Here is a 23,339-nt window from a genome sequence, read left to right on the forward strand (position 1 = left end):
ATTTTTCTTGCCAACAGTACATGAAGATGATGGGGGTGAACCCTCTCAGCCACTTCTTTGCCTGGTTCCTTGAGTCGGCCTTCTATCTGGTCGTCACCATCTTCATCCTGACCTTGGTGCTGAAGTATGGAAACATCTTGCCTAAAAGTGACGGTTTCCTGCTCTTCCTGTATCTGTGCGACTACGGCATGAGCATCCTGGCCTTCAGCTTCCTCATCAGCACCTTCTTTGACAAAACCTACATAGCGGCTCTGAGCGGCAGCCTCATCTACGTGCTCTCCTTCTTCCCCTTCATCATCGTCATGGCACTGGAGACACATTTCAGCTTCTCAGTGAAGAGCCTTCTGGTGAGTGTCCACGAAACCTTTCACCAATGTGTATAAATGTTTGTAAGAATGGCAGAGTGGAAAAGTGCTCTATTATGACTATTTCCCCTTTATTTTTTGAGATTCATATGTAGTTCCATAATATAAAATTTTGCATTTTGAAGATGACTCAACTTATTCTAAAACTTCTATCTTTATCACTTGTTTGTTTGAAATGTCTTGCTCGAGGACTATGAAGTTAAAGTTTATCCTTGACTCCAGGACTCCTTGATAAATACCTTTGTTAAAGAATGGTTGTATTATATTGTGGCTGCATTTTTGTTGTATAGAGTGTTTCTTCAATATTTTATTCTGGTTACCTCTTGTGAATTTGACAATACACATTTCTGACACACCAAAGTAAAGCAGGTGGTAGGATAAATGTTTTACCGTCCTCTTGTTTTTTAACATGTGTCTGACTCTGCTCATTTTATACCTTCGCAGGGTTTGTTTTCCGCGACCGCATTCAGCTATGCCAGTCAATACATCTCCCGGTATGAGGCCCAAGGAGAAGGTATTAGTCTAAGCATCTGACATGCATCAGATAATGCCTGACAGAAAAAGGACAGTGTGTGTGGGAATCAATCACAATCTTTCACCTGGTTTGTCTTCTTTAGGGATTCAGTGGAGCAACTCGTACTCCTCACCCATCGCTGGAGACACGGCTTCGTTTGGCTGGCTCTGCTGGCTCATGCTCATCGACACCTTCCTGTATTTAATTATTGGGGCTTACATCCGCACTGTTTTCCCAGGTAACAATTTAGTTTAGCTGCAAATTGTAGTTTGAAAACCACATAAGAAAACATGTGGGAAAAACAAGTCACCATTTACGAGTTTCTAGCTCATAGACTCTTCTACCCTTTGACAAATTTCTAGTAATCACATGCATGCATTTTTAAAGCTGGCGAAGTGAAACATGAGTCAATCCACTCTCATCCAAAAGCGTTAGGTAGAAACATAAACCGTTCTTTCTTCCAGGTTTGAACTGAAAAATGAAATTGTAGCCCTGTAGTCCTTTAGGTGGTTAATCAGTTAGTGGTATGTTGACAAAAGTTGACCAAATGTTTTATTTATTTTTTATTTGGATTTAAAGGATTTATATATTTGTCCAAAAACTTGATTGACAGGACAGTTTCATTCACGTACTCCTCAGAATGCTTTTTTTGTGCAAGATCCTAATAATATTGAAAGCATTGACGTAATTCAGTTGGAAAAAACGGATGTGTCAAAGATGTTTTTTTTAACTTTCTTTTTAGGAAAGTCTGGCCTACCTTCTCCCTGGTACTTCCCATTCACAGCTTCATTTTGGACTGATTTATGTAGCTGCAAGAGATCAAAAAATACTGGCCGCGGTCTCTTTCTCACCAACATCATGCAAACCCAACTGCCCATGTTCCCTGACGGCGATGAAAAAGAAAAAGGTATTAGTTAAAGCCAATTTCCCATTTAGCTTTTGTGTAAACCAAACACCTTTTCCAGCTGTTAGCTTTAATTTGGTGTTTGTCTGTCCTTGTGTTTCTCAGGCAAAGGCAACCTCTCTTCTAAGACTGGTGAAAACTTTTCAGACTTACCTGTGGGCGTGACTCTGTACGGTCTCACTAAAACCTACGGTCAGCAAGCAGCCATTGAAAACATTAATCTTGCTTTTTACGAGGGCCACGTCACTTCGCTGCTTGGTCACAATGGAGCTGGCAAAACCACCACCATGTATGTGTACAGCACATCTACTATTCTCTGTTTTCTCAGAATCAGCATCTGCTAAACTGAATACTAATGCATTTTGAACATTCATTTAGTGAATGGGGTGTTTTCGCATTTGATTTGTGCTTGACTTTAATCATCCTAAGAGCTGACTGCTGACAGAGGGTTTGTTTTGTCCAACTCTGGCAGAGCATCTGCAGTATATACTCTCTATGATAGACCTGGCCATCATCAGCGGGAGCACTTGCATTTACATTTTTAATGTGATCCATTTGCTGATGCTTTTATCATTATGTAAAATGACGACATATACAGTAGCAGAATGTTGTATGCATAATAATTTTAGACTCAATAAATATATCATTTTTTTAGATGAAAGATAGCATAACTTAACACCCTGGAACTTTGGCCCTGCTTTTGTCCAGGTCAATCCTCACTGGTCTGTTCCCTCCGTCGTCTGGCACGGTGGAGGTCTATGGCAGAGACATGCAAGCCAATCTGGCGGACGTGCGCAAAGAGCTGGGTGTATGTATGCAGTATGATGTCCTGTTTGATCACATGACCGCCAAAGAGCACCTGCTGCTCTATGGCCAGATCAAAGCCCCGCACTGGTCCAAGAGAGAGCTCACACAACAAGTCCGCACGTAAGCTATTTTATTCATATTAATATATCATTTTTAATAATCAGTCCTACAACTTAAAATACAGCGAGTTACAATACTAACTAGATTTTGTTTTTGATCATTTTAATTCACCAGACGGCCTTGCTTTTTGAAACAATACCCTTTTTAACCACTTAAGCCTGCAGGGTTCACATAAATTTATTATATTCTAAGATATAATTGGGCAGCCTCTGAGCACCCTGTTGCATCATGAGACAGTTTCTAAAGATGAACATAGAAAAACAAGTCTAAAGTTAAAAAAACGGCTCCCTTTGTATATTTGGTGCAGTTCCAATCCTTTTTTTTTTAACAGATAGAACAGAAGGAACTGTGCTCAGTGTTATATGCACAGAAATATTTTGTTAACATAAATCCCTTGTCAAATACGTCCCATGGATTCCCAACAGGATCTTGGAGGAGACTGGCATGTACGCTCACAGGCACAAGCGGGTTGGAACCCTGTCGGGCGGCATGAAGCGCAAGCTGTCAATCTCCATCGCCTTCATAGGGGGCTCTCGCCTGGTGGTGCTGGATGAACCCACCACAGGAGTCGATCCCTGCTCCAGGCGCAGCATCTGGGACATTGTTATCCAGCATAAGAAAGGTGAAGCTAAAAATCACCCTCAATACACCAGGGACCATTACTACAAGTGCAGAGGAGACGTGGGATAACTTTAATTTATAGTACGGTAGTTAATTCATTGAGATGTAAAATTATCCTATACACAATCCAAAGATTAATTAAAAAGTCACTATAATTAACATTGATTAACTTGGTTATGGTTCTCTCTATTTCTCTCCATAATTTATACATGTGAAAAACACTCTACAGTTCTATTTAATTGCTCCTAAATATTAAGTAAAAGTATTCTGCATTGAATTTGGCAGCTAAAGCAACCAGAAGGAAACTCGAACAACCCCATAGTAGCAACAGTAAAATACACTATCAAAAAAATAACCACCAAAGCCACTTTGTAAGAGCCTCCTGTTGGATAGATAAGTTAAGCAAGCGTGCCCAAATAAATGCGGATTTCCGAATGGCCGGGTTATTCCATCAATGGATTTTGTCTTAATTGATGGCAGAGTTATCCAGTTATCACCCAATGGGAAGCTCTTACCAATCTGCTTAGTGAAGTCAGGATGGTAAATATTTGTGTGGGATTCTGTGCAAAGGAGGGCTCGTCGGTGCTACGGAAACTGTCTCTGCTGTTTATTCCTCCCCTAATCTGTTTGTATGCATGTCTTGTTAGGTCGCACTATCATCATGTCCACCCACCATCTGGATGAGGCCGAGGTGCTCAGTGACCGCATTGCCTTCTTGGAACGCGGAGGGCTTAAATGTTGCGGCTCACCGTTCTATTTGAAAGACCAGCTAGGCCAAGGTTACAAGCTAACGCTCACCAAGAAGGTATTTTAACTTAAATACAGACCGTTTTCCATTCGGCACGAAGCTAGAAATGAAAATGAGTTGGAGTAGAAAATGTATCACACTTTTCTTAACAGTGCTAAAATGTCTCCACTCTTTGCATAAACACATAATATGCAATTTAAGTAAAATGCTTTCCTTTGATGTCAGCAGATACATTGTGCATTTTTGCCCCGGCGTCCTGTAAACTGTGATATATCTTAGCATTATGCCCAGCCAGCAAATTGCACCATTTCCTACCACACTGTTACTGAGGCGCAGAGCCACTCATGTGTGAATAAATCCTATGTTTTATCTCCGCCACATTGGGCACACAATTCATCGCAAAAGGGTGATTTGTATCAGACAGATTGAAAACTAGAAAATGCACCAAATCCCGCAGTTTTGTTCTACTGTTGACTGCTGGCACCCACAATTTATGCTCTTGGTTCAGCTCAGTCATTGAAAGTTTGAAGTTTGTACAGAATACAAAGAATTAAATTACTCTGCAAGTTTTGCATTCAAATCTAATCGCGCAGATCCACTAACTCCGTCGGTTTGTATCCCTGGCATTTTATCCTGTCAGTATCTGTCATTTGCATAAACTTGAGACAGCTCTCCTTAGGCAACGTTACACAAAATCTTGTCTGCCTTGACTGCTTTAAAAGTCAATTTTGGGATAATTTCAATGCAGGACTACGGTACTTCAGGCACAGGTTTTGCAATTCAAATACAAATATAGCGTCTTTGGGTCACTGAAAAGCGCTATATAAATAAAAGTTATTATTAGGCCCGAGCGCCACAAGCTGGCGAGAGGCCTATTAATCTCGTAAGGCCGTGCGAAGCACGGCTGCGAAAGTGCGCACGTAGTGCGCACGAAATCGAGCGCGAAGCGCTCGCCCACTTCCAAACACTCACTAACGCACTCCTCCACTCATGCACGCCCCGTGCATACTAATTAGTTGTAGGAAAATGGAACATTACCGTTGTAAACGGGCGAAGCCCGTGCAAAAGTTCGCACTAAACGAGCACTTTTCCATATAAAGCACTCATTTGCGCTAAGTAGCTCACGAATACGTTCCCCATCTCTTGCATGTTCCGTGCATATAAGCATGTAATGCAAAAATTGAACATTATTACTGTATAGAGGGCCAAAAACACAAAGTGGGCGGAGCCCACTCAAAATTATCGAAAGTACCCGTCAGTGACCAGGGACCCACACCATGAGGTAGGAAAGCGCGAGCGCTTTCCGAAAATGTATAGTTTATGATATTTGAAAAATGGGAAACATTGTTTTCGCATCGGAATATTATTCTTTCTTTCTTTCTTTCTTTCTTTCTTCTTCTCGGGACCAACCCCCCTATTTTTCACCCAGTGAACATTGACAAAAAGTCACAAAAATTTGCACACCTCTAAAAATCGTGCCTCTCTACATTCTGGCTATTTCCCTTTTCTAAAATAAAAAAAATTGGCGCGTCAGCGCCACCAAATGTACCAAAAATGCATTGAGAGATGGGAAATGACCCAAAAAAAATCTGATCGTAGAATCATGAAATTTGGCGCAGAGGTAGATGGTGACAAGAGAAGTAAAAAATATTATTACGGCAATGCCGTCCGCCCAACCAAATGTCGGCCATATTGCTTCAAAAATGGCTAAACATGACTTCGGAGTTTTTCCAAACGTCGTACTTTTACGAACTCCTCCCAGGGCGTTGGCCCTAAAAAGCTGAAATTTGGTGAAAATGCTACTGAGGAGTGGGACATCAAAAGTTATCCAAATTACATTGATACCTCTCACGGTCTCTGAGCGGCGAAGCCGCAAACTGTAGCTAGAATTTCAGAAATCTCCCATATTTAAAATTTCTGCCGTTTGCGCAGATAAAGTCCGAATTGCGTCAAATTAGAATCAGTTGTTAAACTCTTTGCCCTAAACCTACTTGAAGTGAAATAAATTCATTTGGCGCCACAGCGCCCCCTACAGATTTTATATGGAGGTTAAATGTTTAGTTTTGCGAAATTATATGAAATTTGACACACAACTCAATTTTAGCATCCCCATCAAAAAAGTCAATGACTCATGTCATAATTGTTATGGCGTTGCCGTAACGATGACCGAAACCTTTCATGTTTACACTTTAGACTTTCACAAACTCCTCCCAGGGCGTCAGCCCTATTAACCTGAAATTTGGTGAGACTCATCTTCAAGACCATCAAAAGTTATCCACATTTTCATTCAAAGAGTCACGGTGTCTGTGCGGCAAAGCCGCACATTTTGCCAAGAATTCAAAATAAAATAGCTTTTTGATGGTAAAACAAAGGGGAGAAGATGTGACAGCGTCACAGATTCAGCAGTAGGCGTAATAAAAGGACAATTGGGGCTCCTCTTGCGGCGTGGCGGCGGCGTGGCGGCGGCGTGGCGAGGGCCGATCATTGCCGCTTGCGGCTATATTTATTATTATTATTATTATTAGTAGCGCTGTACACTTTTGTCGAATTAATCGCTCGATATCGCCTTGGTCGACCAGAATTTGTACTAGTCCGTCTGCCGATCGATAATTACAGATAAATATATGTTTTCCTGATAATTTTCTGCATAGATTTGTGTAATTTTGTGATTTCCTGTGATTTTGTTCGTCTTGTTCATGCATTTTGGGGACAGAAACGAGTACAAATCAGAGCATGTCTTTTGAAATCTTACAATTATTGCTTCAACCAATAATAATTTCTTTAAAAGTAATCCACATGAATCACAAAATGGTAATAAACATGACAGATTTTTTCATTCTTACTCTACAGGTTTGAAAATATGCAATATAATGTTTCTAATGGAAGGTTGAATAAACACATGCCTGTATTTGCATTTGCATACATTTAGATTCACAATGGAGACAAGAAACAAATAGATAATGCAGAGCTGAAGGCGTTTGTTCAAGTCCATGTCCCTGAAGCTCGGCTGAAGGAGGCTCAAGGCAGTGACCTGGTGTACCTGCTGCCCCCGTTCAGCTCTGACAACGCCTCCTCCTATCGCTCCCTGCTCACCGCCCTCGACTCCAACCTGGACGCCCTGCAGCTCGGGGGCTACGGCATCTCCGACACCACTCTGGAAGAGGTAGGTCAAACTCACCGTCCACATACTGTACTACAATGTATAAAGAAAATCAATCAAGAAAATATGAAGCCAGAAGCTTTCGGAAAGTGCAAAAAACCCACCAAATTATTCATGCTATTTCTGATATAATGTTGGTAAAAATACTACACAACTATAGTAAATCTGGATGCTTATTTATTGTTCTTTTATGTCAGGAGTTAGTGTATTCTGTCCCCATTTTCTCCTTGGTACATTTATTGACCATTTAATAAGCTGATAATAATAACTGGAGCTAAGATAGATGGGAAATAAATGAATGTGTCAGTAACAATATTGAATGCAAATGGAGACGATGACCCCAGCATTATTCAGAACACAGTTTGACAAGCACAGATGTTAAGTGTCTTTCTGCTCTGTAGGTGTTTCTTCATTTGACACATGGCAGCCCTGACGCCGCGGGTGATGGTGATATACCGACAATATCAGAAAACGTGTCCGATAAAGACTCCATCAACAGCTATCCAGAGGAGGAAGAAGGCAACTATGGCGACACTATCTGTAAGTGTACAATTTATTTACATATACTTAAACGCTATGGTTCAATAAGAGTTAAAATGCATTACACAACACCACAGTGCATATTATCTGTTGACTCCAGTGCATATTATCTATTGGCTCTCATGTCATCCGTTGATTTTTTTTTTTTGGCATTGTTTATTTAGGTTTCACTGGTAGCCATACTTTGAGTGGTGTGAAGTTGGTCTGGCAGCAGTTGACGGCGATCCTAATCAAGAGGTTCCACCACAGCCGCAGAGACTGGAAGGGCCTGATGTCACAGATCCTGCTGCCCGTCCTGTTTGTGGCGTTTGCCATGGGACTGGGCACCATCAAGAACGACCTGCGGCACTATCCCGAACTGGAACTCAGCCCGGCACTTTACAATGTTGGACCAAGCTACTCATTCTTCAGGTCAGTGGTAAACACAATAGACTTTTCAAAATGTTGGAAATGTTTTTAAAAGTAAATTATGATAAAGAATGATTAAAAATACTGAAACATTTGACTTCTTTTTCTTTCTTTTAATCAACTGATTTCAAGCCTTAAAAATGCGTTTCAGGTGATGTAAAATGATGAATGTTGCCAGAGCAAAAAAAAACATTTCAAGACATTGTATTTTATCTTCTGAATGGTTCTCAGTAGCGCATTCCATGATATGAAAACATTTTATTCATATGACTAAAAAACAGTCGTATGAATTCTGATTTCACTGTTTATTGAAACCCTTTCAATTGACCTTGCATCAGAGAAGACTTAGTTCATTTTGGATCTTTTCTTCTTTTTTTAAATAGATTTTTTTGGCCATTGGGCTGCAGTTATTTTATTACTTGGTTTACAGATTTTTAAATGAAATATATTGCACAGGCGGACAAAATATAAATATAATTTCAATTTCAAAAGATGTTTTCTTCCGGATTTGCCCAAAATGCACTACGGGAGGAGAGTGAGGGGGACGCGGCGCGCAGCTGAGTGTAACAGTAGATTTAACGTGTTTTAGACAGACAGAACTGACGCTTAAGTGTGCACCCTCCGCCACCCACCCAGTCACGGCAAAACGCGCTGAAGAAAATGTGGTAAACGGGTTTAAAATGTGTATTTGCGATATAAAGGTGCGCAGCAGCAGGGAAACGGCCGCGCACGCTCTCCCCGGGGCCGCGCGCAGGGACAGAGCACCTTGGAGCTGCTCCGTCAGACTTCCGCAGAAGTTTGGCGAGAAATTGCTTTACACGCTCTTATCTTTTGAGACTTAATACCACTTTTTACATTTAATTTAATGCTATTTTGCGTTGCCGGTGGTACTTTATAAAAAAAAAAAATTGAGAATAATTTATTTTATTTATATTGTAGAAATAAATAATCCAAGTGCGGCGGATCCGTAAACCAAGTAATAAAATAACTAAGGTCTAGGCTTTATTAGACAGGAAAGACTGTGTAGAGTAATTGCAAAAAACTGGAGTTTCTCGGATCAGTCTGTAAATGGATTTGTTTTTCTGCTTTTAAGATGGTCTGGGTTTATGGTCTTGCTCGCATGTTGTTTTGGGCTGCAATGTTTGTCCATCTCTAAGATTACACTCTCCGTCCCGAGGTAGACTGCCAACCCCAAAGATCAAACGTTTTTCCAACAGTTTAATCATGAAGGTGATTACTGCACCACAGCTGTCTGATTCTGATGAAACTTTAATGAAGGCCTGATGCATCTTGATTTACCCAGTGGGTTTAGAGCACGAGGCCGTAGCTTGTTGAAGGGCAGACAATCCTTAAGGAGAAGGAGAAACAGCCAGTAAGAGTTAGGAGATGATTGTGATGAGAACGGCCGAGGAGCGAGATCAAAGACGCTGAAATTAGGAGCGTCAAGCGCTCGTGAAACGTCTTCATTCTTGAGACGCGCCGTGCAGCATCAAGGACATATTCAGCAGAACAGAGAAAGCAGAGTGGTTAGTTTGTATGAGAATGAGGCTGTTGTTTTCTCAAGACAGCTTTTAACCCACGTTTAACCACCAGTATTTCTTTAGTAGAAAAAACTTCTACTATGGAACACGCCTGGACGAATGAGGGATTACACCGACATATCACCAGTATTTCTGTGTAAAATATGTGGTAAAATATTGAATGTGGTGACTGCCAATTTTAAGTTAAAATCACTTCTCGATGCAGGTTGTAACCAGTGTTGTACATTTCCTCACAATTGTCTAATACATTTAATCTTTATTACAAAAAAGTTTAATTTATTATTTTTTACACATTATTGTTTTACACATTGTATTGTTTAAACCATATGTATTTGTTTTAAAAAATCAAATAAAGAAATTCTAAAATAAGAACATATATTTATTCATCAACTTATTTATGTTATTGGTTTTGTCCTTACAGTAACCAAAATTCTAGCAAGCTGGCAGACTCCATGCTGTCCTTCCCTGGCCTTGATAACGCCTGTCTCCAAAACTCCAATGACCAGTGAGTATACACTAAATATAATCACATAATCACAGCTCTCTGTCTTGTGTGCCCCATCAGCTCTACTTCTTTATTCTCAGCATTGTTTGTGTATTGAACCCCTGCAGCAAAGCATCATTGGTATTCTTTAACACTTTGTGTACGTAAGGGAGATTTCCCTTCTTACCAGACTCAAATCAATGCTGGCACATGAACAGTCCTTGGGCTGTGTTTAAATGTTAATTTTTATTACAACTAAAGAAATACATGAACAAGGTAAAACCAGAAACAGGATTTGCTGCAAAGAGCGTGGTTGTTATGATCACAGCTACATAGAAATATTGAAAAGAGGGATAAGAAATGTGGAGGTTTTTGGTGTTTTTGTTGTTGCTTCAGAAGCATTCAGCATTGTTTCATGTACACTATTTACTGGCCTAATGGTGCGAGCTAAGTCAGTCTACTTACTTGACTTAGCTAACACTAATTGTCTTGTGTACATGTAAATGCCCTAACCCTAAGAACTATCACTTTATATTATTTGAAAGTAGAGCTGTATTAATCGCTCAATAGTGTTTTAGTCAGCCAAAATTTGTATCAGTCGACCAATTATTTGATTTTAGATTATAAGGATATGTAGTAGAAAACAGTACACAATTAGAGTGGGCTAGATGCCAACATGGGACTGAATCATGAGTTTAATCTCCCTTTTTTCCTAAGTAATTTTCTGTAAACATTGCAGTTGTTGCTTCAGGGTCATACCTTTCTTTCTTTTCATCAATTCTTGTTTTTTGCAGCTTTTTTCAACAGTTCACCAACCGGTTCATATTTTGACACTTTGTTATATTAAGTAAATCATATCCAACAATGTTCTTGCACATTTACATGTTGATATTTGGACCAAACCAATCCTAATTAATGTATTATTTTATAGGCTCTGCACAAAAAGCGTCGGGGCTTGGACTGAAGCGAATGGCACGAACATGTTTGTCACCTGCAAATGTGACAAAGAGAAGGAGGTGAGTTTGGGCCGCTTGACTTTATGTGTGTCTTTGCGTTTGCATCTTTAGGGGCCTGTCCACGTGGGTTTATTGTGCCGTAGTTACTGTCGTCTGTCCACTGCAGGTTTGTGGAGCGCGAGACTACGTCCCCCCTCATAAGCAGATCCCGTCGTCCCAGATTGTTTACAACCTGACCGACCTCAATGTGGAGAACTACCTGGTGGCCACAGCAAATGACTACATCAGAAACAGGTCTTTAATGCTGCTTATTGCACTTGTTTACAATAGTTAGATTCTTATATGATTTTATGATCAGACAGCAGAAGAACATTTTTCAGATTCTCTTTTTTTTTAAATATTGTTTGAAAGCCGTACTTGCTGCTATCTCTACTGTTTTGAATGATTGTTGTTTTGCTTTAAGGTATGGTGGCTATGATTTTGGATTGCCGCTTCCGTCAAACCTGCAAATGGATGTGAAAACTGTGCCCAAAAATCGCACTCTATCCAAGGTAACATTAAATAACTTCTTATCCCTTCTTCTTATGACTGTTTATGATATTTTGTAGATGTATTCATTACAACCGCGTACCTTTGTATATTTTCATGTAGGTCTGGTTCAATCCTGAGGGCCACCACACCATGCCAGCGTACTTAAGCAGCATGAACAACTTTATTTTACGGTCCAACCTCCCTGCAGACAAAGATCCAAGCCAATACGGTAAGTTTACCAAATGTAATAATGAAACTTCAATTAAAAGGTTCCCAATGGTTTCTTTTTTCTCACAACTGCACACATTTGATTTACACATACAATATTTAGTACATGGAGTGAAATGTATGGGTTTGAAGTTTAGATTTAATGTCTTACAGAACAAATACTTTTACTTCATAGGGTAAGGGTAGGAATTCATGCCACAAGACTTCACATTCCTGTGCTGATTTTTCTCATGTTATTTCACACTTACTCATTTTTGGACCACAGTTCAACTCTTCATGTGAGAGAACTAAGAATGATATGTTGAAATGATATGGTCTTGGTCTGACACATGAAACAAAAACATGCACAACATTCCGTGTCCTCACAAATACGTTTATCTCCAACCTCATACAAATTACATTACTTTGCTTTGCATGAGTCAGTTATAATGTGCCATGCAGTTAACTTTTGTTGAAATTAATTCAACAGAAATGTGCATTAAAAATATATGAAAGATTGATTTAATTAGTGTAAAGTATGGAAAAGCTACTGTCTTTCTCCTGGAGCCAATCTTGTGTCTTTTCATTTGTCTCACCGTACGCATATATATTACTTCATGGCCTGATTTAAAGGGGTGCACTTGAAGGCACAGAGTTTGACCGAATCATAAACGTGTTTACTCTCGGTCCACTTCACTGCTTTTAAGCCAGGGGGTGCTGTGTGTCCTCCGAGCCACATTTTTCTATGCATGAAGAATACTGATGACTGCTTTTCTCTGGGGAGCGGTGCTAAAGAGAATGGGGCTGGCCCACGTTTTCAGCACTGTTTCAGCTCTGTATCACCCTGACCATCTGCCTGCAGGCATTTAATACACACGCGCGCGCGCACACACACACACACACACACACACACACACACACACACACACACACACACACACACACAGAGAGAGAACACAATGAAACAATCCCGAAAATAAACTGCCTGTGTTTAAAAGTAGTGATTAGATGTGCCTTAGGCTGGGATGTAAAAAATAATTTAAATCTTACCCCTGAACTCACCAGAGATTTGTAAACCGGGGGTGGAGGTCCGGCGAGATGGTTTTTCTTAAATGTTACACTATTCCCTTAGATATAATGGTATAAATATAAGCCAGTTTGGGAACCGTCCTATGGGATCGCTGTATATTTAGTCTCTGGAAACAAATTGCATCGCATTACCTGCTGCTACAAACATAACACTCATGCGCCAAATGTTTATTGAAAATCTGTCTCCCACATCCCACTCAGGGGATTTGGAGTTTGTTTAATTAGCCAAAGTTATGTGGATGTACAGTATCTTCAGACAACTAAGAAAGTTCAAAATCCACTGGGTAAACTTGCATCAGTAGTTTGCAAGAAAGTTAATGCCTTTCTTTTGCTCAACTAAAACTTAAAACTGGAAAAATACATTATGCTTGACTTATTATTGTATGTTAAATACTGAAACATTACATGAAATCACAGTAAAATGTCACGTTATCTGTTATGTGTTAAAATTTAATGTACATTGTGACGTCCTTGTGTTTAAAAATAACATGTTTCGTGCCACATGGTAGGTTTCAGTTATTGGCAGTTGCATGCTAATTAACCTTATGCTCCTGAAAAGCATAGTTTTCTCTAATAATGCTTTAAGATTCAGGTGTGTTCAGAGCTACAAGGCTGAGGGCGGACACATGTACGAGACTGTGGATGTGAGCAGAAAATGATACAAGAAAATTCAATTTCTTTTGTGTGCTCTGGCAAATGAAATCATCTTTTACTTTATTTTTCAAGTGTCCCGGACTAAAAGAGCATCATTGCTCATTTGTTTCCGGTGTTGAAAAATTGCCTTTCCCCCCCTTGCTAACAAAACACTGCTTTCTTCTGTTACAGCCATTTCAGTTTCCAGTCATCCCTATTTTGGTCGACCAGATGATGAAGATTCAATGTAAGTTCAAATATATATCAATAAAGCAACATATAACGCTTACACTGCACAGTTTCATGTTTATGACATATTATTAACTTAATTGTTGGCATCAATGTCAAAGTAGTTTCAGAGCAGTACACAGATATTTAGCCCTGTCTGGTTTTCCAAATGGATTTCTCTGAGCTCACACTATTGATTAGCCTCCTAATATATGTCATGTGTGTTTACCCTGGACGTGGCAGGAGGCTGGATTGATTGCAACCTGCTTCCTTAAAATGACTGAAAATAGCTTTTGATGTTTAGTATTTTTTGATATAGTGTATACAGACATATTACTCACAATAATTTTTGTGTGCACTGGAAAAGACAGATGTTGAGTCCCCCTGATTTGACATTCTAATAGGACGTCTTTAAATAGTATCTTGCCAAAGTACCTTATTTTTGCAATTATTCTGTTACAAAATAGAGTCCAGCCTCCAAGTACCCTATACCTCCTCTTTTCTCTGGGGGCCTTTACTTTGTAGTTAATGTATTGATTCTGCCCCTGCTAAATCTATAGTTTACTTATTACAGTAAATCTCGCAGTGTGGTTGCTTTGCCCCTGAGACCGAGGCATCCTGGCTAAAAGCTTACTCAGTACCTATTGTCTGCTATTCTTTGCACTTTCCAGGTTTTTCCCCCTTTCACGGTAAAACAGCGCTAGTGCATTTTATTTTCCGAGCCTTCGCAAAGACAGAAAGCCATTTGTATTGTAAATGTTGTACACAGGCAGTTTGTTATTCAAAGGCCAGGACGCAATGATGAATCAAAGTCTGCCTCTTTGTTTGAGTTCCCCAATGGACTGTAAGCCTCGCAGCACTCCAAGAACTCCAGTGTGAATTTAGCCTCCCTGTATCAGCCAACGTTAAAGCCGAGGCAAATGCAACTCTTAGAACCTGGTTTCATATATTTATTAATGAAATTCTGTTTATTGTGAGCCAAAATGAGCCGGGTCATAGCAGGGGGATCTTAGTTTGTTGCTTAGTTTTAAATCTGTTTTTATTACAGTAGATTGTTTCATCTAGTGAATCAGAATGAGAACTGTAAAATGCTTTAAACACAAGGAACGTAATGACAATAGAGTGTTGCCAAAACAGTTTACATACTAATTATTTCAGTATATCCCAAGGCCCAGATACGTGTGGTGATAGTTTGAATTTCTGCTCCCAAGTCAACTGTTTACTAACCATAGTTACATTTATTAAGACCGTCATTTGGCACTTAGTTGCTGTTCATTACGACTCTGATCTGTTGGTTCATTGCTTTATGTTTTCCTATTTATGCTGTTTGGCACAGTTACCCATCTGTTGAAATCAAAACATACACAGTTAACCTTCTTTTAGCCTTTTTATACCATTTTACATTAAACCAATCAACACAAAAGCGTTTACATTTATTTTCCTACTAAAATGAAATAATAATCTGCACAAAATGTTTTGGTGCTACACAGATATATGTGTGGCAACGTAATAGGTATTTTTGTAAAAGATAGCACAATAATAGAATCAGAATCAGAAATGGTTTATTGCCAATGTCGCAGAACACAGTTATCAAACATAGGAAGGATCTCAGCGTTAGGTGCAACATAAAACAATGAATAATAAAATAATAATGATAATAGCAACGTCTATAGAGTCAAATATCTATGGCAAGCATAAATTAAGAATTTACTAATAAAATAAGGTAAAAATAAACTTGGCCTCAGTATGTTCACAGATATTTACAATAGAAATTTCCAGATGGTCAGAAATAGTGCAGAAAGTAAAACAGCGCGTGAATAGTATTGGTTGAATAATTGTTAAGTGTTCATGAGTCCAACAGCAGAGGGAAAGAAACTGTTCTTGTGGCGGGAGGTTCTGGTCCGGATGGACCGTAGCCTCCTGCCTGAGGGGAGCGGCTCATTATAACTTTTCTGATAGACAGTCCGTCACCTGCTTGTCTCCATGGAGATGTTATTGCTTGGAGACAAGCAGGTGATACCTCTCGGCCAATTTACTGGTCAGATCTATGGAGAGGTGTTTTCCAAAGTATGTTTTTAAAGTTTTATACCATAATGTGGAACATTTCATCCAAAACAATAACTTCTTTATGGAAACAAGAAGGTGGCTGACACTCTACCAGAAAAGTTTTACAGTGCAGCTTTAAAAACAGCATGTATCACAAAATGTACATGGCAGGTGATGTGGGAAAAGCTCCTAATTGCGAGCCTTTTTTGTTTCTACAACATTAAACTCAACACATCCATCTTCTCCCGCTCAGTGTCCAAGGCATGATCCAGATCATGGTAGCTCTCTGCATCCTGGCAGGATACTCTATCACCACCGCCAGCTTTGCTATCTACGAGGTCAATGAACACCACAACGGCTCCAAGAGGCTACAGCACATCGCCGGAGTCAGTGAACCATTATACTGGGTCATCAACTTCTTCTATGACATGGTAAAATCTTCTTCTGATTAAAGAATGACACATTTCAGTCAAATTATACCTTGGACTGGAAAAAAATATGCTTGAATTGACTTTTTCATTGTGTAAAAAAGTGTATGCTTTGTTCCATTGCCAATGCTTTGTGATACACACTTATTTAATATTTGTGTTTGCATTTTAACCATAATATCGCATTTCTGAAAAACAGTATTGCATCTCTAAGAATGGTAAATGGGAGCACTTACCATTCTTAGAGATAGTAGAAAAAGCTTCAGTTGTAGTCATCTGGACTCAGTTTGAAAAAATAGACGTTTCGACTCTCATCCAAGAGTCATTGTCAATAACAGAATTTAGGTCGAGAACTCCGATATTAATACTGTTCTGTGGTAAGACCCGCCCATTGGGAGAAGCCTTCCTGAAGTAGAAAGAGTTGTTTGTTTCAACAGAAACTCCCCCTTGTATCTACCGAGCTAGCCTATTCAGAATCTTAATGGGCTATTAAAAACCTCTTTGTCTTTGTGAGACCCTGGCTCAACCACCCTGAGTACCTGATTAGCATCTGAATGTCCTTTACCTTTCCAGGGGTTCAGAATCCCATTATAAATAACAGGAAGATGAAACCTAAGCCCTCCATTTCTGTTTAAAGAAGGTCTTTCTTTTTTAACAAAAATAGCTTCCTTGACTCCTCTTTCAAACCATCTTTTCTCCCTGCTTAAAACCTTCACCTCACCGTCTTCAAACGAGTGATTAGAGGCTTCAAGATGGAGATGCACGGCGCTCTGAGGTCCTGAACTAGTATTTCTTCTGTCCTGATAAAGCCTCTTGTGTAGAGGCTGTTTCGTCTCACCTATGAAACGTTCTTTACAACTTTCTTCACTGCATTGGATCGAATAAACTACATTGCTCTGTTTTTGAGACGGCAACTTGTCCTTTGGGTGAACCAGTTTTTGTCTTAAAGTGTTTCCTGGTTTAAAATAAACAGGGACTTCGTGTTGTCTAAAAATTCTCTGCAGTTTTTCCGACAGGCCAGACACATAAGGGTTTCCCTTTTGTCCTGCTTCTTGGTTCTCTTCACTCTGTTGAGGGCCCAAGCGGGGTAACCACAGGCTGAGAGGGCATTTCGGACAGAAGGAAGGGTGTTTCTATCCCTTATGTGTCTGGCCTGTCGGAAAAACTGCAGAGAATTTTTAGACAACACGAAGTCCCTGTTTATTTTAAACCAGGAAACACTTTAAGACAAAAACTGGTTCACCCAAAGGACAAGTTGCCGTCTCAAAAACAGAGCAATGTAGTTTATTCGATCCAATGCAGTGAAGAAAGTTGTAAAGAACGGTACATAGGTGAGACGAAACAGCCTCTACACAAGAGGCTTTATCAGCACAGAAGAAATACTAGTTCAGGACCTCAGAGCGCCGTGCATCTCCATCTTGAAGCCTCTAATCACTCGTTTGAAGACGGTGAGGTGAAGGTTTTAAGCAGGGAGAAAAGATGGTTTGAAAGAGGAGTCAAGGAAGCTATTTTTGTTAAAAAAGAAAGACCTTCTTTAAACAGAAATGGAGGGCTTAGGTTTCATCTTCCTGTTATTTATAATGGGATTCTGAACCCCTGGAAAGGTAAAGGACATTCAGATGCTAATCAGGTACTCAGGGTGGTTGAGCCAGGGTCTCACAAAGACAAAGAGGTTTCTAATAGCCCATTAAGATTCTGAATAGGCTAGCTGGGTAGATACAAGGGGGAGTTTCTGTTGAAACAAACAACTCTTTCTACTTCAGGAAGGCTCCTCCCAATGGGCGGGTCTTACCACAGAACAGTATTAATATCGGAGTTCTCGACCTAAATTCTGTTATTGACAATGACTCTTGGATGAGAGTCGAAACGTCTATTTTTTTCAAACTGAGTCCAGATGACTACAACTGAAGCTTTTTCTACTATGGAACACGCCTGGACGAATGAGGGATTACACCGACATTCTTAGAGATGCGATACTGTGAAGTATTACATACATATATTACATATAAGTGACATTGAAAATAAAAGGGCTGCAGTTTTCAAAAGGAAATTGCCTACATTTGCATATGATTGCTCTAGTCTATCATTTTTATAGCAAAAATATGTATTTTTTATTTACATTATCTGTATTTGAATGGACAATTCGGCAAAACTAGACCTTGCCCTTTACTTTTTGCAGTTCATCTATATGATTCCTGTGACTCTGACCGTTGGAGTGATTGCAGCTTTCCAAGTACCAGCGTTTACTGAACGTCAGAATTTGGCAGCAGTTACTGTGCTCTTGGTCCTTTTCGGGTACGTTTCAAAATTAATATTTAAAAGCCATCCATCCATTTCCTTCCTTCTATCTGGCAGGGATGCCCAGAATATTACATTATCATTGAATTAGGTCAATCATTTAGGAAGCTGGTTGTAGTATATTGTAACTTCTACATTGTATGTCACACATGTTAAACAGTAACATAGCTTGTTTGCTTGTCTTAGTTTATAGATGTGTACGGTAATACTCACAAATGAATAATTTTGATTGGAATGTTTTTTGAGTTAAGAAAGATAAAGAAAATGCATTTAGGCTCTCTTATTCTCTTACTGTAATTGTTATGGATATCAGAATTTGATTTGAACTATGCAAGTCTTCAGTGTTGTTGCCGTGGTGCCTGCCCTGAGCCTGACATTCTTCCAGGCCAACTCAGCATTCTGCCCCTCATCTATCAGACAGATGTCTCTTTCCCGAGCAATGAATAATCACAGTGCTCCATCTGTCAGTGTGCTCGCACCTGGTCCGGTCTGCAGCCTCTCCACTTCTGTCTCCTGTCATAGTTTGGCACCCAGCGTCTGCCGACCAAGCACCTTTTTTGGGCATGCCATCCCGACGCTTTGTCTTTGTCAAGCTCTGTTTGTGTTTGTGGCTCATGTCTGGTTTCTTCCCAGTTCCCACTCCACCTACCTTCTCTTTTTAACTCACTCCTCCTTTGTGTCTTATCCTTTCTGTCGGCCTGACCCGGGCACCCCAATCAAACGAACAAGTCGATTATGTGAAAGAAAAAGACAGAAAAACAAAAAAGGAACGTACCAGGGGAATAGAGGCAGAAGTAATTTATCTTCATCTCTTTTGGTGCCAGGACTGAATGTTTACCCTCCGCATAGTGGTATTTTTCAGTGTTTTTCCCTTTTTCAGTAGTCTATGATGCCGACCGTTATTTACATCAGCTTCTCTGTGTACTTTATACACAACAAAATAGTCTATTTTTAAACAACATTACTTATCTTATCTTATGTGCATGTAAACTGCAACACAGAATATGATTATATATTTGACCATTTCTACTGCTCTTTCTCCTATAGGTTTTCTACCTTTCCCTGGATGTATCTCTTGTCAAGTGTGTTCAAAGATGCAGAGATGGCCTTTATTACCTACGTGTGCATCAACCTCTTCCTCAGTGTCAACACCATCATACCAACCTCCATCCTCTACTTCATGGGCCAGATTACACAACAACATACTGAGGTTTGAGATATTATGGGTTATTACAAAAATAGAGAAATTCCCATTGAGTGTCAAACAAAGTGCACTTTGGGACCTGGTTTAAGCTCAGTTTAGTCCAGATGTAGACTTAATTTGGTCCTGTTCTAGACATGGTTTAGTCCTGTTACAGTCCAAGATTTTTTCCAAATAAGTCCCAGTTTGATGATCCCAATTGTGGTCTATCTGCAAGTGTGAACGTCTTAGAGAGACACGACGTGAGTGTTTTGTCATTTGAAATTAGTTTGACCATTCTTATCTGAGCTCACTATAGTGCTGTCTATCACCCTCTTTATTTTCAGTTCTGGCTGTGAAGTCCTGTGGTTCAGTCATTTTAGAAAATAAATGTCAATCCAGTAGTCCATAACACAATTCAGAGTCACTTAAATCCATTTTCTTCTGCATCAGATTCCTAGTTTGAACTATTACTGTGGTGCCTTTTGCATTTTAGGTTTAAACCAGTCCAAAAGTGATAAAATATTGGAATTTAGTAGGACTTTAACTGGTGTGCCTAAAACGTGGCCAGTGAGTGTAGTTTTTGTAAGGATGTTTTCCTCTGTGTATTTTGTTTTGCATGAGAAATATATAATCCATGGTAATGCATTTATCTTTGAGTCTGCGCTTTAAAGCTGTTTTGTTTTTCCTCCCACAGATCATGAAAGTCATCCTTGACAGGCTGAACTACGCCTTCCTAATCTTCCCACAATTCAACTTTGGTAATGGGCTGTTGGAGTTAGCACGAACGAACATCCAAGTGCAGTTGCTGAGCGGTTATGGTATTGATGCCTATAAGGACCCTTTCTCCACCGACGCCCTGGGCTTGATGATGATCTCCTCCTTCATACAAGGAGTCGTCTTCTTCACGCTGCGCCTGCTGTTGAACAAGTACATCGTACGGAAAGTCAGGTCAGTTGTAACAAGCGCTAGTCAGTGTCAATAATGTTTCTTGTTTTCTTATCATTTAAATATATAGATTACTGCTCTTGTCAACAAGAAAGAGCCACTATTTTATTCATAGAACCTGGACATAGTCTGTATTCAAGATTTGTTGAGATTTCTGTGCCATTAAGATTTGAGCCATATTCATGTTTAGCCAAGGAGTTCTGCAAAAGATAAAGGCAGATCAACAATTGACTCTAGAACTAACAGATCTGTGTTTTCCTTCCAATGAGATACACCTTTAATTATGCTTTTTAGAATAAACACGGTTGTTTTCTCAGGGACCTGATTCGGAGAAGAAAGGAAATACCGCTTGTGCCCTGTGTAAATGAGGATGAGGACGTGGCTGCTGAGCACCTGCGGGTGTCTAGTGGAGCAGCGAGCTTAGATGTGCTGCAGGTGAACCAGCTAACAAAGGTCTATCAACACCTCAACAAGAAGGTCCCTGCTGTGAAGAAGCTGTCCCTGGGCGTTCCTGCTGGAGAAGTGAGAAAACAAACCCACTCACACTTGTGTTTGCTTCTTTGATCAACTACAGACCACATTCCCTTCTAGGGACATCACTACTCATCACTACTCATATTAAATATTACAGAAGTACTAATCGAATATTATACAATATACAAATATAAATCTATACATCTACCTTGATCCTCACACGTATAACTTGTCAAGACTCTGAACAGTCAGATCTATAAAGTAATGATGATGCTGCAACAGGAAGTGCAGCCGCGGGTTCATTCTCTCTGAAACACGCTGTGCACACAGCTCGAGTGCCTCATAGATGCAGCTTTTGACGAGGAGCGAGAATATTTAGACGCTGTGGTGACTGTACAAAGTTTTAGTTGCTAATTAACTGTTATAATTTTGGTCACTGTGAGCATCTGGCCATTTGGTTTTAACCCCACTAAGAAGATTTTTAAATGTCGATGTTGTTATGGTTCATATTTACTACAGTGTTGTTGTACTCTCTGTTAACTCTCTGTCCACAGTGCTTTGGTCTACTGGGAGTGAACGGAGCAGGAAAAACAACCACCTTTAAGATGTTAACCGGAGATGTCAGCCCCACTGATGGAACAGCACAGATCAGAGACAGAGATGGGTAATTTCTCATTGAACATCTTTGTATACGCATTACACACACAGCAAAACATCTTGACATTGTGACGCATAACATTTCTGTTAATGTCATCATACTTAACATCAATTCTATGTGTTGTGAATAACATCCTTGTGGACCTTATTTAGCAAGGAAATTACAGCACACTTGAATACCCATAGGAACACTCTGTTTTTCGATGTACAGAATATGTTCTTAGAGAATCTTTATGTTTTCCCTACAGACGCCTGGTTGACATAATGGAGTGCCGTAACCAAGGAGTTAATGTTGGATATTGTCCTCAAGTGGACGCCCTGGACGATCTGCTGACTGGAGAGGAGCACTTGTACTTTTACGCTCGCCTCCATGGCATTTTAAAGAGAGAGATACCCCGGGTAAGTCAGAAACTCTGTGCCATGTTTCAAAAACACTGTGACAGCACCATCTACCAAACAACACCAGATCAGATATAAATTAAAAAGTGCACTTCCACACGGCAAGGCTAGTGCCTGCTAATGCTCCAGTGAATAGTGAATAGAGGCGAGTGTGTGAAGTGTTGAATGATATGCACCGAAAGCTGTAAACTGTCTCAAAATATAAAAACCTCTCTCTTGTCAGCTCGTGCTCTCCAAACTTCAGAATCAGGCTGCCATCCATTTTGTCGTCTAAACTATTTGTCGTTGATGAGGGGGATTTCATTTGACATGTCACTCCAGCCCCATTCATCCCATTTATCATCCTGAGGACTAATCAATCTTGTTTCTTTGGTGATTACAGAGTTTTGTTCTTTTAGCTTCTGGCATCGGTGCGATCTGGTTCACATTATACAATGCAGTTGCACAAAGGCTTCTCGTTTAGTCACTGATTCATCCAAGTAATTGTATCCAAAGACTGAACATTCGGTTACATTACAAGACATTACAGACATGATTTCATCCATTTACAGTGAAGACTGATCTTTATGTGCACTTTCACATCAGCCGTAATGGCCTCATGTCTCGGCTGCAAACACAGACAACAATGATTATAATGGCCTGCACTTCTGCGTCAGCCTAATTCACAAAAATGGCGTTATATATATATATTGTGGCATCACTGACAGTTCCCTAGCTGCACATAATGAAACAGGCCGGGGTTGTTTCGGATTGACATGTTTTTGTCAGGCGTAATGAGATGGCACATCAAAGGTGATCGCAAAAGCTCTTATTATAGAATGTTGAAAGTAGCATGTTGATCTGGATCTCTCAAACTACTGTCCTGCTGCCTGTTTTATTATAACAAGCTATAAATGTTTGCCTATTTATTATCATTAAACAAACCCAAAAATGTAAAACAGACATTAGTGACATGGACAGTTCGCTCACTCAACTTGTCGACGGATGAAAATGATGCTTTTGTGCTGCCTGCGGTTCAAATGGTCTAAGCAGCGGCACATAAGCCAGGCCCCT

At 39.9% G+C, this 23,339-nt stretch overlaps 1 protein-coding gene across 1 annotated transcript in view; it reads left to right on the forward strand.

The window, feature by feature from the left end:
• The window catches only part of abca12 (ATP-binding cassette, sub-family A (ABC1), member 12), a 38,430-nt gene that overhangs the window by 11,418 nt on the left and 3,673 nt on the right, over nt 1–23,339 (forward strand). The window contains exons 19-42 of the mRNA XM_072445050.1: nt 18–347; nt 810–879; nt 983–1,117; nt 1,622–1,786; nt 1,889–2,072; nt 2,492–2,710; nt 3,136–3,332; nt 3,979–4,136; nt 7,009–7,242; nt 7,641–7,779; nt 7,944–8,190; nt 10,150–10,233; nt 11,144–11,228; nt 11,335–11,462; nt 11,632–11,719; nt 11,820–11,928; nt 13,821–13,875; nt 16,156–16,333; nt 18,510–18,625; nt 19,676–19,838; nt 20,506–20,759; nt 21,074–21,278; nt 21,785–21,894; nt 22,136–22,286. Of these exons, the coding sequence (XP_072301151.1) occupies nt 18–347; nt 810–879; nt 983–1,117; nt 1,622–1,786; nt 1,889–2,072; nt 2,492–2,710; nt 3,136–3,332; nt 3,979–4,136; nt 7,009–7,242; nt 7,641–7,779; nt 7,944–8,190; nt 10,150–10,233; nt 11,144–11,228; nt 11,335–11,462; nt 11,632–11,719; nt 11,820–11,928; nt 13,821–13,875; nt 16,156–16,333; nt 18,510–18,625; nt 19,676–19,838; nt 20,506–20,759; nt 21,074–21,278; nt 21,785–21,894; nt 22,136–22,286 (3,804 nt within the window). The remainder of the gene's footprint in view (nt 1–17; nt 348–809; nt 880–982; nt 1,118–1,621; nt 1,787–1,888; nt 2,073–2,491; nt 2,711–3,135; nt 3,333–3,978; nt 4,137–7,008; nt 7,243–7,640; nt 7,780–7,943; nt 8,191–10,149; nt 10,234–11,143; nt 11,229–11,334; nt 11,463–11,631; nt 11,720–11,819; nt 11,929–13,820; nt 13,876–16,155; nt 16,334–18,509; nt 18,626–19,675; nt 19,839–20,505; nt 20,760–21,073; nt 21,279–21,784; nt 21,895–22,135; nt 22,287–23,339) is intronic.

This window comes from Eucyclogobius newberryi, unplaced genomic scaffold (assembly GCF_026437365.1).
Source record: "Eucyclogobius newberryi isolate DKJ021-1_F unplaced genomic scaffold, fEucNew1.0.hap1 SCAF_14, whole genome shotgun sequence".
Lineage (NCBI taxonomy): Eukaryota > Metazoa > Chordata > Actinopteri > Gobiiformes > Gobiidae > Eucyclogobius > Eucyclogobius newberryi.